This window comes from Molossus molossus, unplaced genomic scaffold (genome assembly GCF_014108415.1).
Source record: "Molossus molossus isolate mMolMol1 unplaced genomic scaffold, mMolMol1.p scaffold_m16_p_11, whole genome shotgun sequence".
In the NCBI taxonomy this organism is placed as follows: Eukaryota; Metazoa; Chordata; class Mammalia; order Chiroptera; family Molossidae; genus Molossus; species Molossus molossus.
The window spans coordinates 98,329,022-98,342,083 of record NW_023425346.1 but is presented as its reverse complement, the minus strand read 5'-3'; the positions used below and the strand labels follow the sequence as shown (position 1 = coordinate 98,342,083).

The 13,062-nt window shown below is 45.9% G+C and overlaps 1 protein-coding gene across 1 annotated transcript in view; it reads right to left on the bottom strand.

Annotated features, from left to right (window-relative positions):
• The window catches only part of DAW1 (dynein assembly factor with WD repeats 1), a 41,058-nt gene extending 34,378 nt beyond the window's left edge, over nucleotides 1–6,680 (bottom strand). Inside the window, exon 1 of the mRNA XM_036254917.1 lies at nucleotides 6,626–6,680. Coding sequence (XP_036110810.1) covers nucleotides 6,626–6,665 — 40 coding nt within the window. The 5' untranslated portion in view covers nucleotides 6,666–6,680. The remainder of the gene's footprint in view (nucleotides 1–6,625) is intronic.
• Nucleotides 6,681–13,062: the final 6,382 nt, after the last annotated feature.

Genomic DNA, 13,062 nt, shown 5'->3' with positions numbered 1-13,062 from the left:
TCCAGACCCACTTCACGTCCAGGCCATTGGTGGGCAGTTTCATCCACTTCCGAAAGGGGCAGCCCTGAGGTCCTAGGATGTCCCAGATGCCACTCTACAACCAGGTACCAAAGCACTGTAGCTCTGCCCTTCGAGCAGTGGCATACCCAGGCCCAGCGTTTCATCCCCTCCCCCCAGAAGGTCACCCAGTGAGAACAGGCATATTGGGATACACCTTCTGCCCCTGGAGGTGGCGCCGGCAAGACCTGAGCAGGAAGAAGCCTCAGCAGCCCCAGAACACAAAGCAGACCAGGATGGCACTGCAGGCCTCAGAAAACCGAACTGCCATTGGAGCCAAAACAAGCGCGTGCCACTGAGGGACACGAGGCCCGGGGTTAGAGTTGGTGGCCACCGCCTTGATCTGTAGTAAGGTAGCAGCAGTACCACCTTCCACTCTTCCGCACCGTTAGTGCACATGTCAATACAGGGGGGAAACAAGTGATACCTTATCATTATTATGAAAAAGATTTGACCTTGAGGTCCCACTTTGAAGAGGTTCAAGGGCCCTTGCAATTTGAGAATCACCGCTAGAGAGAGCATAATCTGACATAACACATGTCAAGTTAATCTATGGAGTTAAAGTAATGATTTTATATTCTGAAATGTGAAAATGTACCAATTATTATAACAAACTATATGACAATAGAGTGTGGTTCTGATACAAAATTAGATCAGTGGAATAAAATCACCTTTACCTGAGAAGTCCCTTTATTTTAAAAATAAAGTGAAGGGCCCAGCTGGTGTGGCTCAGTGGTTGAGCATCGACCCATGCACCAAGAGGTCACTGGTTTGATTCCCAGTCAGGGCACATGTCCAGGTTGTGGGCCTGATCCCCAGTGAGGGGCCTGCAGGAGGTGGCCAGTCGATGTTCTCTCTCATCAATGTTTGTCTCTCTTTCTCCCTCTCCCTTCCTCTCTCTCTAAAATCAATTAAAAAAAATACTTTCTTAAATAAATAAAGTGAAGGTAATATTTTAAATTAATGTGGAAATAATGGATTATTCAATAAATAATGATTTAATAATTGTCTGAATTTTGAAAAAAATTAATAAAACTATAATTCTACCACATGATGTACAAAATACATTCTAGGCTGATTAGAAATTTTAACATTAAAATAAAATATAATATGGTCTAAATAATAAAATATATTTTTATCTTAGTGTTTTTAATTGGCTTTTTAAGATTGATATGAAACTCAACAGCTAAAAAAGAAAAAAATTGATAAATTTTTCTAAATAAATTTTGAGCTTCTACATAGTAAAGGATGCCACAAAGTTAAAAACAGTGACAATCAGCAAAATAATTTTAACTATAAATACAAAGCCTAAAGAATTTAATAGAAAAATCTAAAATAATTTTAATTATTTATAAAATGGACAAAAGGCATGAACATTCCATTTGCAAACAAAGAAAGACAATGACCATTAAACAGACCAAAATAAAATGTCCCCAACTTCATAAAGAAATACAAAATTATAAAATAAAAGATATAATTTTGGCCCAGCCAATGTGGCTCAGTGGATTGAGGGTTGTCCCATGGACTGAGAGGTCCTGGTTCAATTCCAGGTCAGGGCTCATGTCTGGGCTGCAGGCTCGCTCCCCGGTAGGAGGCGTGCAGGAGGCAGTCAATCAATGTTTCTCTCTCACATCGATGTTTCTCTCTCTCTCTCCCTTCCTCTCTCTCTAAAAAAATCAATAAAAACGTATTTTTTTAAAAAAGATATAATTTTGCCTATCAGATGAGCAAACATTACAACGACTGATAACACTCAATATTAGCAAGGTTGAAGAAATACGTGTTGGTGGACATGATAGGTGACTCCTTCCAAGAGACTATTACACAGTCAGTGGGTTAAGGGTGAGCTTAACCATCCTTTTATGTATCTTTAAAATTTTGGATATAAGTTAATATTACTTTTATATAAAAATAAGTAGGAGAAGAATAAGACCATAAAGAAAAAGAAAAATGATAGCAATCGACATTATTGGAATATGAACTCTTCAAGAGCAAGAGGCCCATTAACTTAATGGAAAACCCAAGAGCCAGCACCTCGACAGGTGCAAAGTTTCTGTCAATTTAAAGCATCATTATCCAGGACTCGTGAATTTAAGTGCCTTGCAGTCTATATAAGTACTTAATATTTACTATGTATTATTGAGAAAAGTGGGCATTCAGTAAACCACTGAGTAAACACATGATATAAACAATGAATAAGTAACATAGTCATAACCTGTAACTCAGGAAAAGGTTGAAAGAATTAGCACTCGACAGGTAACACAGCATAATCTAACATCTGCAGGAAATAAATCTTTAAAATATAGTGAACAAATGTATACAATTTCACTTTCTTTATTCACAACTATCTAATAAAATGAAAAAAAATGTTAAAAGTCTTTAGGTTGACCACTGAAAGTTAGTTGAGTTATGAGTCTCAAGAAATGAAGTGCAAAATCTAAAACGTGTATTGACTGTTTCACTGTGACAAGCATCAAGGAGCACAGTCTCCCTTCCATGGTCACTGAGCTCCAAAATGAGCTAGAGGCTGTGCAGCAAAGAATATGATCAGAAAATAGACAAAGATGCTCCTGAATGCATGTAGTTTTCAGTGATTGTTCCCTATGGTATCTGAATATTCCTGACTTCCCTTGGTTGTGAATCATCATTCCATTGGCGTGATTCCCAAAACACTTAGGTAAGGAGCCACTGCCCTCCAAATTCTGCAATGTATTAAAGGCTAAGCTTCAAAAGATGTGAGTGTTCCTTACCCAGATCATATTCACACATCAGAAACCTTTAAAGTGCTCAGAATATTCATCATTTTAATGAATGTTTATTTGACTCCATCTCCTGGCCATAAAAATGGGGACTGGTACATGATAAATAAAAGACAAAGGCTGGCATAACTGAGTCAGCTGGAAAGCATGCATTCAACACCTGCTCTTCAAGAAGCAAAGTGTTTATCAGTCAATAAATGTGATCAAGATAAAAAGAAAATGTCCCATGTTTGATTAGTAATGTTGTTGCTCTGTGGCTTTAGTCATCAGGAATTTAAGTAGGGAGAAGGATCATCCAATGGATGCCAACAAGATAATGCTCCTGATTTATACACTATTCCAAGGAAAGTGGAATGACTGAAATGAGAGGACTTGGAGGTGAAACAAAATTGCTTTATAGACCCATGGGATAAAGATAGCATGGTGATGATTCAGTGGTGAGTGATTTTTCCCTGATTGATAATGGCATTGTACTACCCACCTGCTATTCAGCTGTACCGCAGAAATTTGTATACAATACATGGCTCACCAAAGACTGGAATTCAGTAATGAAGTGTCTAGCATGCTAGTGATATGCCCTCACTAGAAGATTATGAAGGCAAGAATTACAAGTAGGAGTCTAAAGCCTCACTTGAATCTAAGATTGCTGTTGGAACCCTGGACTTCTAGAGCTGGAGCCGACCTGGGAGATCGCCTACTCAACCCGTTCGCAGTTCAAGCAGAATTCTAAGCATGCTACTTAACACGCATCATCTCACTGAACTCATTCATTTGTTCAACAGAGATGTAAGCGCCTATTTATGCACTGTGCTCTATTCCAGGTGCTAGAGATATGGGTGCAGATGAAACAGACAAAGTGCCTGCCCTTGTGAAGCTTCCATTCTAGTTGGGGAGACTAAGATCAATAAGTAAAATGATGCTGAATTGCAATAATGCTAAGAAAAGTTAAAGCAGGGAATGGGCTATGAAATATCTTGAGACGTTGGAAATTTTAGAAAGGGAGGTCTCACTTTACTAACTACTGGCTTTGGAGGAAAGAGCTAATAAATTTTAGAAAAACATGAGAGGGCTGGCTATGCAGATGCCCAGGGGAAGCTGACTCCAGGCTAAACAAGTAAATAACATAACAGCAACTACAGAAACCCTGAATCGGGGCACAACCAATCCACCCAAAGAATGCCTAGGAAACGTGTGTCCCTGGATCAGGAACCAGGGTTAAGTCAGGGAGGCAAAGTCGGGCAATGAGGCCAAAGAGTGACATGATTGGAGTCAGGTTCTAACAGTCAGCCTGCTCCTGTGTTGAAAATACACTAACGTGGAGCAAGGGTAGAAACTCTAGCAATGAAGGGAATGTCAGTCATTGTGGTGGAGAGAAGCGGCTCCATTCTGTCCAGTCAGGTACCACAGGACAATGTTCCAGTCAACAACAGACCATGTACACCACGGTGGTCCCATAACACTGTAATGGAGCTGAAAAATGCCCAGTGCCCAGTGACGTCACAGCCATTGTAACACCTTAGGGCCACACATTGCTCGCGTGTTTGTGATGATGCCGGAGCAAACAAACCTATTGGCTGCCAGTCATGCAAAAGTGTAGTATGTGCAAGTGTGTACAGTACAGAATACTTGATAATGATAATAGACGACTGGTTCATGTACTGACTATACTTTTATCGTGATTTTAGAATGTACTCTTTCTACTTATGTAAAATGTTTGCTGTAAAACAGTAAGCTGTATTATGCCAGCAGCAGCCTCATACGCCTGTGTTTACCGCATCTCTTGATTGCATCATTTTCTCTTGTGCTTGATTTAAACTTGGGGTGTTTTGTACAGTAAGATGCTGTGGCCTAGGAGCAACAGGCTAGACCACATAGCCTAGGTGTGCACTAGGCGGGACCACCCAGGTTGTGTAAGTGCACTCTGTGATGTTTGCACAACAGTGAAATGGGCTCGGAACGTATCCCATGATGAAGCGGTGAATGCCTGTGTGTATTTTGAAGGTGAGCTGGCAGGGCTTGTTAATGGACCAAATGTGGAGTGAGCAAGAGAGGAGAAAAGGATGAGGCCAAGGGTTTGGCATGAACCACAGTGGAGAAAGGGAGCTGCCGTTGACTCAGGTGAGGAAGACACAGGAGGTCCGTGGAGGATGCACCCTAGGACATCCGAATGAAGAATCGGGCCGGCAGTTAGATACTCCGGATGTCTCAGAGTGGTTTTCAAGCCTTGAGACTAGATGAGATCACCTAGCCAATGCATACAGATAGAGAAGTTCAAGGACCAAGCTCTGGGACACTCCAACATAAAGATTAGGGGGAAAAAGAGTCAACAAGATGGACAGAGAACGAGTGACAATGAGGCAGGAGACAACAGAGTGTTCTGGAAGCCGCAGGAAGGCAGCATGAGCAAATGGGTCAGAGGCTGCATGCAGGTCAAAAAAGGCAAAGACCAAGATGCCCGGGGATTCAGCCATGCTGGGGGTCACGGGGAACCTTGGAAAGAGCCGTTTCAGTGGCACAGTGGGGGTGCAAACATGACAGGAGCGGGCTCAAGACAGAAGGGAGAAGAGAAATTGGAAACAACTTTCTTTCAAGGACTTTTACTCTGAAAGGAGGGAGATAAATGGGAGAGTAGCTGGAAAGGGTCAGCAGACCTGAGACACTGGAGCCATTAACACCATTTGACTGACAGCTCCACACATCGAAACAAATTGTCCAAGTAGCTAAATTTTTACATGGTGAGAGTAGCTGATCCCAGGGCTCACATTCTTGACCTACACGTCACAGCAGAGGAATGAGAAGCAAGGCATTCATTTATCATTCTATTTATGGGAGCCAGCCCCAGACTGGGCAAGCACCCAGGTTGTGGAATGCTTAAAGAGAACACAATTGCCCATCTACTGCCTCTCTCCCTGGGGGTCTTTTCATGGTATTTTAATTGGGAGCCTGGGAAGGAGAAAGTGGATGTCCTCACTACAAATGTTAACTTGAGCTGGAGAGAGTTGCTGCCCAGGTGCACACCGGCCGCCGACCTGACCTTTACATTGGGCAAGCATGGGGGGTCATCGACAGACTCATGGCAAGTTTCTCAGACTTTTTACTTTACATTTTTCTTCAAGTGAGTTCTGCATTAGAAGCCTAGAGCTCTGCTCCTATTCCTGTCCCTAACAAGCTGGGTGGCTAGTGGATTTCCAATATTCTGAAGAGGTGACCGTGACCTCTATGAGACAAGAGAACTAGGCAAGTTTATCAACAGTATAGCATTCTAGGGGCTAATTTCGTCATTTCCTTAACTTACTAGAATCCGGGCCTGAAACCTGCTCTGAGGCCCAAGGCGGGGAGCACCAAGCACCCAGGACACAGGCCCTCAATGCTCGCGCGGCCCGACTGATGCTCGCAGTCTGCAAAACAGTCACTAACGGGATGCCAGGCTGAGCGGGCATTTTTCTTTTCACGCTGGCGCACCTGACCTTACCATGCTGGCGTGTTGGACGGAAACCAGGTGGCCCTGGTGCCCCCCCTTGCGGAGACCGGCAGCCCAGGACTCCCCCACCACCCGCTCTGCTCTGCACGGGCCCCATCCCTACGAACCAGAAAGCCTAACTCGGCGATCTAAAAGTGTAGACTCCCCGAAAGTCGCTGTGAAAGTTCTGAGCCACAGAAGCCTGCGTCTGAAGAGCGAGGAGCGACGTCGGAGAGCGGCGGCTCCTGTCCCCCAGGGACCGCGCCCGCGTCCCGCACCCTCTCCCACCGCCCACCGCCCAGGGCCGGGGTCCAGGTCCCGCGCCAGGCCGGAGGGGTCCGCCCGGTACCTGGCGGGTAATAACGGAGCAGGAGGCTCTTGAGCTTCATTTTCTCGCTCCCGGACCCCACACGGATTGGATTCGTAGCCATGGAAACGTCCAAACAGCTGCGGAACGCCGGGGCGCATGCGCGGGCGCCTGGAGGGCTCCGGGGTGGGGAGCTTGGAGCTCAGGCTCGCCGGGCGCCGCTTGGGTTGCGGGTGACCCGGGGCAGAAAGTGAGTCCCGGCGGGTGAGACGCAGGAGGGGAGCGCAACCGGCCCCCGCCATCACCCGCATCTGCCTCGGGGTTCCCGGGGCGGGCGGGGCTCCACAGTGCGGCGCCTGGACAGCGCTCCCGCCCACGTTGCCACCGCCTGAATCTGCATCTCTGGGTGCCTGGGACCAGGTCCCCTCCTGTCCTTAGGAAGGGGGACCTCATAAGGGCAGGTGCGCAGGCAGGGACCGCTGGCCTGGGTCACCGCCTGGGCTGCGCACCCGCTCGCCTTGGGTTCTGAGAAACCGAGAGGGAGGGTAATCCCTCCGCCACTTTCCAGTCCTGGCTCCTCCTCAGGCCCTGTCCCCGCTACAGAACAATGACCTCGATGTGACAGCCTACATCTGTTGACCCGTTGCCAGACACTGTGCCAAGCACGTTACACTCCTATAATCACAGAGTCGTAAGAAAGGTGTGAATTATGCAGCATTTATTACCATCCCATGTCAAGAATGAGAAACGGTGGAGAATTACCCCGGGTCTAGTGGTGGAGGACGGGAAGGTGGTGTGCGGGGACCCTGTGGCCGACGTCTGCACCCTCAACCCCGGGTTTAAGGCTCTCCAGGCCGTCTCTGGCCTGTTCTACTCCTTGCCAGCATGGGCCCCCGCCTGCCCCTGGAGTTTTCATCAGGAAGGCTGTTGACAGGAGTTGGCTAGGCAGACTCGATTTCCTTTAAGGAATTTGGCCTCCCACTTCCTAAATTGGGGTTCCCCAGACTGAAGCAGTTCCTGCCATATCTCTACCACAGCCCTATCTCCCTATCTACAGAGTTTTCTTCAAGTTCTTACTTCTCCGAATTGACTCACTTGTTTTACTTCCCACTTTAAAATGCAGATGAAAATTGTTGCTAATGCTCTATACTAAATTTTCGTGTTAATTTCCAATGCAGAGCAGCAAGCAATTAAGAATAAATAGGACTTTTTCAAATGTTAGCCAATTACTCTAGACTATGACCTGCCATATACTGTGAAACAAAGGCCTTCCCTTTCTTCTTAAAAAAAAAAAAAAAAGTAGCAACCCTATGAAATCTTCAAGACAGGCTGGCACCCCACTGAGCCGACTTCACGGAGTCCAAAGGCTCTGAAGCTGTCCTGCTCTGAGCACATCTCGAGAAGACTGGTTCTTTGGACGAGACACGAATGCTGGCGTAAACAGAAGACAGCAGGAGAAGAGGAAGACAAAGCGTGAGCTGAGTTGACTCCGTAAAAGAAACCATCTGCATGAGTCCACGGAGCTGAGCAGGGCGGTTGAGGACAGGACACTGTGGACATCACTCATTCATAGGGTCACCAGGAGTCAGAGCTGACTCAGTGACATACACACACTCGGATGGTTGCAGAGAGGATGGAAATGGGAAAGCCTTGGCTATTAATGGGCAACACACGGAGTCATCTGATCCCGCGCGGCAGCATCCACATTAGGGAAACGGAACCAGGTGAAATGTAAGCTACCTTCCAGCTCAAACTTCCTCCTCATCATTAGGACTCTGGAAAAGGTTGGGGTACAGCGAGGCAAAGCGTTCACCAACAGAAACGAGGGAGTCTCGAGTAGATTTTGTTCACTCGTATTATTTAAGTGCGTGCCATTGAAAATTAGGCCTTTGGAAAAATAGTGACTTTAAGGTGCAGAAATAGGGCAGACACCATTTAACCACGGGATCAAATTTGACATCACCAGCACTGGGACACACTACATCTGTACCACCTGTCACGATGCCCTGGAAGGGACACAGCAGTTCCCTGGACGTCCTGCCCACAGCTCATTACCTGCCTAGAATCATGAGGACGCACCAGAGCCTCCCAAATAGAAGAAATTGTTTAAATTAACTGTTACGGTCAAGAAAGAAATGATAGACTGAAAAACGACTCCCGATTAAAGGACACTAAAGAGAGAGAGCTTGGATCCTGAACCAGAAAAAAAAAAAAAATCAGCCCTGGCCAGTTTGGTTCAGTGGTTAGAGTGTTGGCCTGCTGTCTGGAGAGACCCGGGTTCGGTTCCCGCTAAGGGCACGAACCTCTGTTGCAGTTTGTCCCCGGCCCTGGTCGGTTGTGAGGGTGGCAGCCACTCGATGTGTCCCTTTCACATCGATGTTTCTCTCTCTCTCTCTGTTCCTCTCTCTCCCTCCCACTCTACCTGAGCAAAAAATGGAAAAATGTCCTCGGGTGAGGATAAAAAAAAAATTAAAAAAAAAACAAACCCAAACTCCTATGTTACCCAAGTGCCAAGCACCCATCCCAGTCTGTGGCTGACTTATTATGACTTCCTCACAGGGCTATTGTAGAAACCTTCCTAAAAGTTGCATAATACATTTTCTTTTTAATCCTCACCAGAGGACATTTTTGCATCTATCTTCAGATAGAGCGGGAGGGAGAGAGGGACAAAGAGAGAGAGAGAGAAACATCGATGTGAGAGAGACACATCAAGTGGTTGCCACCCACACAACCCCAACTCGGGCTGGGGACAAACTGCAGCCGAGGTACATGCTCTTAGCGGGAACCGAACCCTGGACTCTCTGGTCCTCAACCCAATGCTCTAACCGCTGAGCCAAATCCGCCAGGGCAATACTTTTAATCAATTCATGGCATTCTCTGTTGATTTGACCATTGACACAATAATTGCCATCCATATGGATTTGTACAGATAAATGGAATATCTGATGTTGGGTTTCTTCCCACTGAGACCTGCCTTAAAAAGCAAGAAACTAAAAAATTGGTAGTGTTAACTTTTCTCCCCCAAACCAGTTCAATCCAGTGCATTGAAGCCACTCTGGGCTTCAGTTCTCACAGTGGGTCCCTGGGATAGCAGCTTCTGTATCTCCTGGGAACTTAGAAATGCAAATCCTTGCCCCACCCCACCACCTACAGAATCAGAAATGCTGGTGATGAAGTCCAACAATCCGTGTTTGAACAAGCTCTCCTGGTAATTCTAATGAGTGACAAAGTTTTCAAAACACTGCTGTAGTAAATGTAATAAAGCACATTGGCTTGGCCAGAGCTCAAAAAAATGGACTGCTGTGTCCCTATGACCAGACCTTTCTTGTATTCTAAACCGTCTTCCCTGATTGCCAAGGACAGGAAGTTGGTTGCTCGGCCACATCCCAAGATGTGAGTAAGACACAGAAACAATGTAAGGATAAGGCGGCATTTCCTAGTTCATTGAATGTAAGATTCTCCAATGCACCGAGAGAGACCAATGGACATTCGATTGAGGAAGGATAAGAATCGCTGCGAAGGAAATTGATGGGCAGGGATCTCTACGAGTGGGAGAGGGAGAGCGGGAGGGGTGAAGGTTAAAGTGAGGCAGGAGGCAGCCTTGCGGGGTTCAGACTTGGCCCTGAGGCCAGACAGGTAGCAGGAGTTCTAGCTACAGTGGTGCTTGGCAGTTTCCATGTGCCCAGCTCCTGCTGGAGAGATGCATGGCATCAATCAATGACAAATGGTGTCACTTGTCTTTGGAGTCCTCATGGGAAGCAGTAGATAGGAAAGAGAGGTACAGTTCCCTCCCGGAGAGACAGACAGAAAGAGGAGGTCTGGGTGTCCCGAGCCTGGCATTAGGAGCAGCTCTGCAGATGCCCCAGAGGGGCTCATGGGAACACTGATGGCACATCACCTTTTACCTTCTCCTCATGCCTGCCTCCACCCTACTGAAGAACTCACAGAGCATCTGATCTTACCTGGTGGGCCAGGGCTCACGAATTGAATCAATCAGTATGTATAGAGGGTGTCAGGGACTTAATTCTGAAAAAAAAAAATAGTTCAGGGAAATTATTCATAGAAAGAATCAGATTTCAGGTGGATTTGGAACTATTGAAATTATGGAGAAGGGGCCATCTCTAGATGTGCCCACATCTACACTCACTGATGTGTTACTACTAAGACATGCAAGTCACACCAGTAGGGCTGACAAACAATAACTCTGCCATTTGTCGTACTTCCTTAGAGCAGAAGACCTGATTTGATGCCTGGCTCTCCCATCTACCTGCTGTATGACCTGGTGCAAAGTTCACATCTCTTCTAGCTTCAGTTTCCTCATTGGAAAGAATGATTGCAGCATCCAATGAATAGAGTTTGTATTGTTGACTCTGGCTCATTCAGGAACTCTCCAGAAGTATCAAGGGTGGTGTAGATAACAATATTACTCATTATCCTAAGATTATCTTTTGGAAATAGGAAAAGGGTGTATGCATATCATGCCCATTTAAATTAATAATCTAGACCAATAATTACTCTGGTAATCATTGACATGCAGCTGAAGTCCTTTGTATGATACATGACAATAGGTTCACCTTACTAGTTATGTTAATTAGTGTTAGAACAATTATTTTAAATATTAAAACTAGATTACATTCCTTAAGACGTAACTATTTTCTCTGTATGTCCAAATAAATACATCTTCTTAAAGAAGTGGCCTGTGAGAACTTAGAACAAGGGAGAAGGTTCTATATCTTAACAAGTCTGGAGGTCATCCCGAGAAGAACAATGAAGGTTTAAAGGATGTAAACAAGGGACCTACGGGGGACACAATAACACCTTCCGTGCCTGGTCCACAGTAGGTCCTCCATTCATGCTTGATGCTTGAGAATGTGGGGATCCATTTGGAAGAGGAAGTAACTTATTATGGACAGGTAGAAGTCGTGGTTAAGAGAGTCATACACATAAAGACAGATTTCAGCTCTGTGTGAAGAACTTTGTGCTGTGTGTCAGTCCTACCTAAAAGTACTGAGAATTTCCCAGCACAGGACATGTTCTAGCTGAGGAGGCAGTTTGACCAGCTGCCAGGATCATTGTAGAACACAAGACTGAGTTGGATGGGGCACGGGACGAGAGGAGAGGTCTAATTTCTCTTTTAATGCAATGATTCCATGACTTCGCATGTGTGTTTTCACAAGAGAATACAAATGAAAAGGTGAACAGCAATGCATGGCATGTTGGAAGACAGAAATTTCGATCCTGATGTTTTCATCAATGACCTTTAAGCAAGCCCTTTGTCATTCTAACCTGTGATTACTCATCAGCAAATCATTTTCTTTCATTCCATTCAGCTCTAGCATGCCACCCAACTAGCATACTCATGCTCTGGGCTTTTATTCCTGCCATTCCTTACACCTGATAAGCCTCCCATGCCATCTGTTCTGAAGCTTTACCAGGCTAGAATCACCGTTTCTTCATGCTCAATGCAATTCATACAGCATATGTGACGGACGTGAGTTTCCCATCACAGACTCTAAAATAGCCCTACTGAGCCACCCCTTCCTCAAGCCCCCATCCGAAGACTGTAGCTGGCCACTTTCTGGTAAATTCACTTGAATGCACGCCTTTGGGAAAATTATAAAAGTTATTGCTGGAGCACTGGAGAAATGTAATCCACCCCACCATTATTTTAACGTTGTTTCTCTAAATGCTGACTCTGACTAATATGCAACCTGTAGACCAACGGCATGTTTGTATAAGAATCCTAGGGACTATCTTCAGAAGATACAGACTCCCACCCTCAGTCATCCCAGTTCCCGGAGATTTGTGACCTTCAGCCAGAGAACCAGGATGATGTAGAACCAGCATGACGCACACCAGACCATCACTTGACCAGTTTCAAGGTCCTTATCAGGATGGACTGTGCTGGCCTGCACATAGAGAACTTTTCAGTCCCCTCCCCCTTGAGCTCTTTGTTCCACTTTCTCTCTCCCTCCTTATAAAAGCTCTGCCTGCACTGAGATGTGGAGATGGGCTTTGCGACAAGAGTCCCCCATCTTCTCCGGTGGCCAACACTGGAATAACCCTCTTTCCTTGTTCACCAGCACCTGTCTCATGAGTTTGGCTTTCGGGGCAGCAGACAACCAAACCTTGGTTTCAGTTACATCACCTCTGGGTTGGAGGATTACAAATGGTGTCCCTTCACCCCTCCAGGGCCTCCAGGGCCAGGCTTCAGGGGACACTTCCAGAGCATGGACCAGGTTTCCCCCTCCTCCTCCTCCCTGGAAGGGCTTAGTGAATTGCTCAGACTGCCCCCTCGAATCCAGTGGGAATAGTCCTCCATGCATGCCCAGCAGATTGATGATCCTTATAATCTTGTTCCCACAAAAGCCTCTAACCCTACTTGCCATGAAGAAAAACGATAAACTTCCTTGTTTGGTTCATACTCTATCGTTAGTGCATTTGCTCACAAGTCGCTTTTCAATACAGAAGTGGGGGGA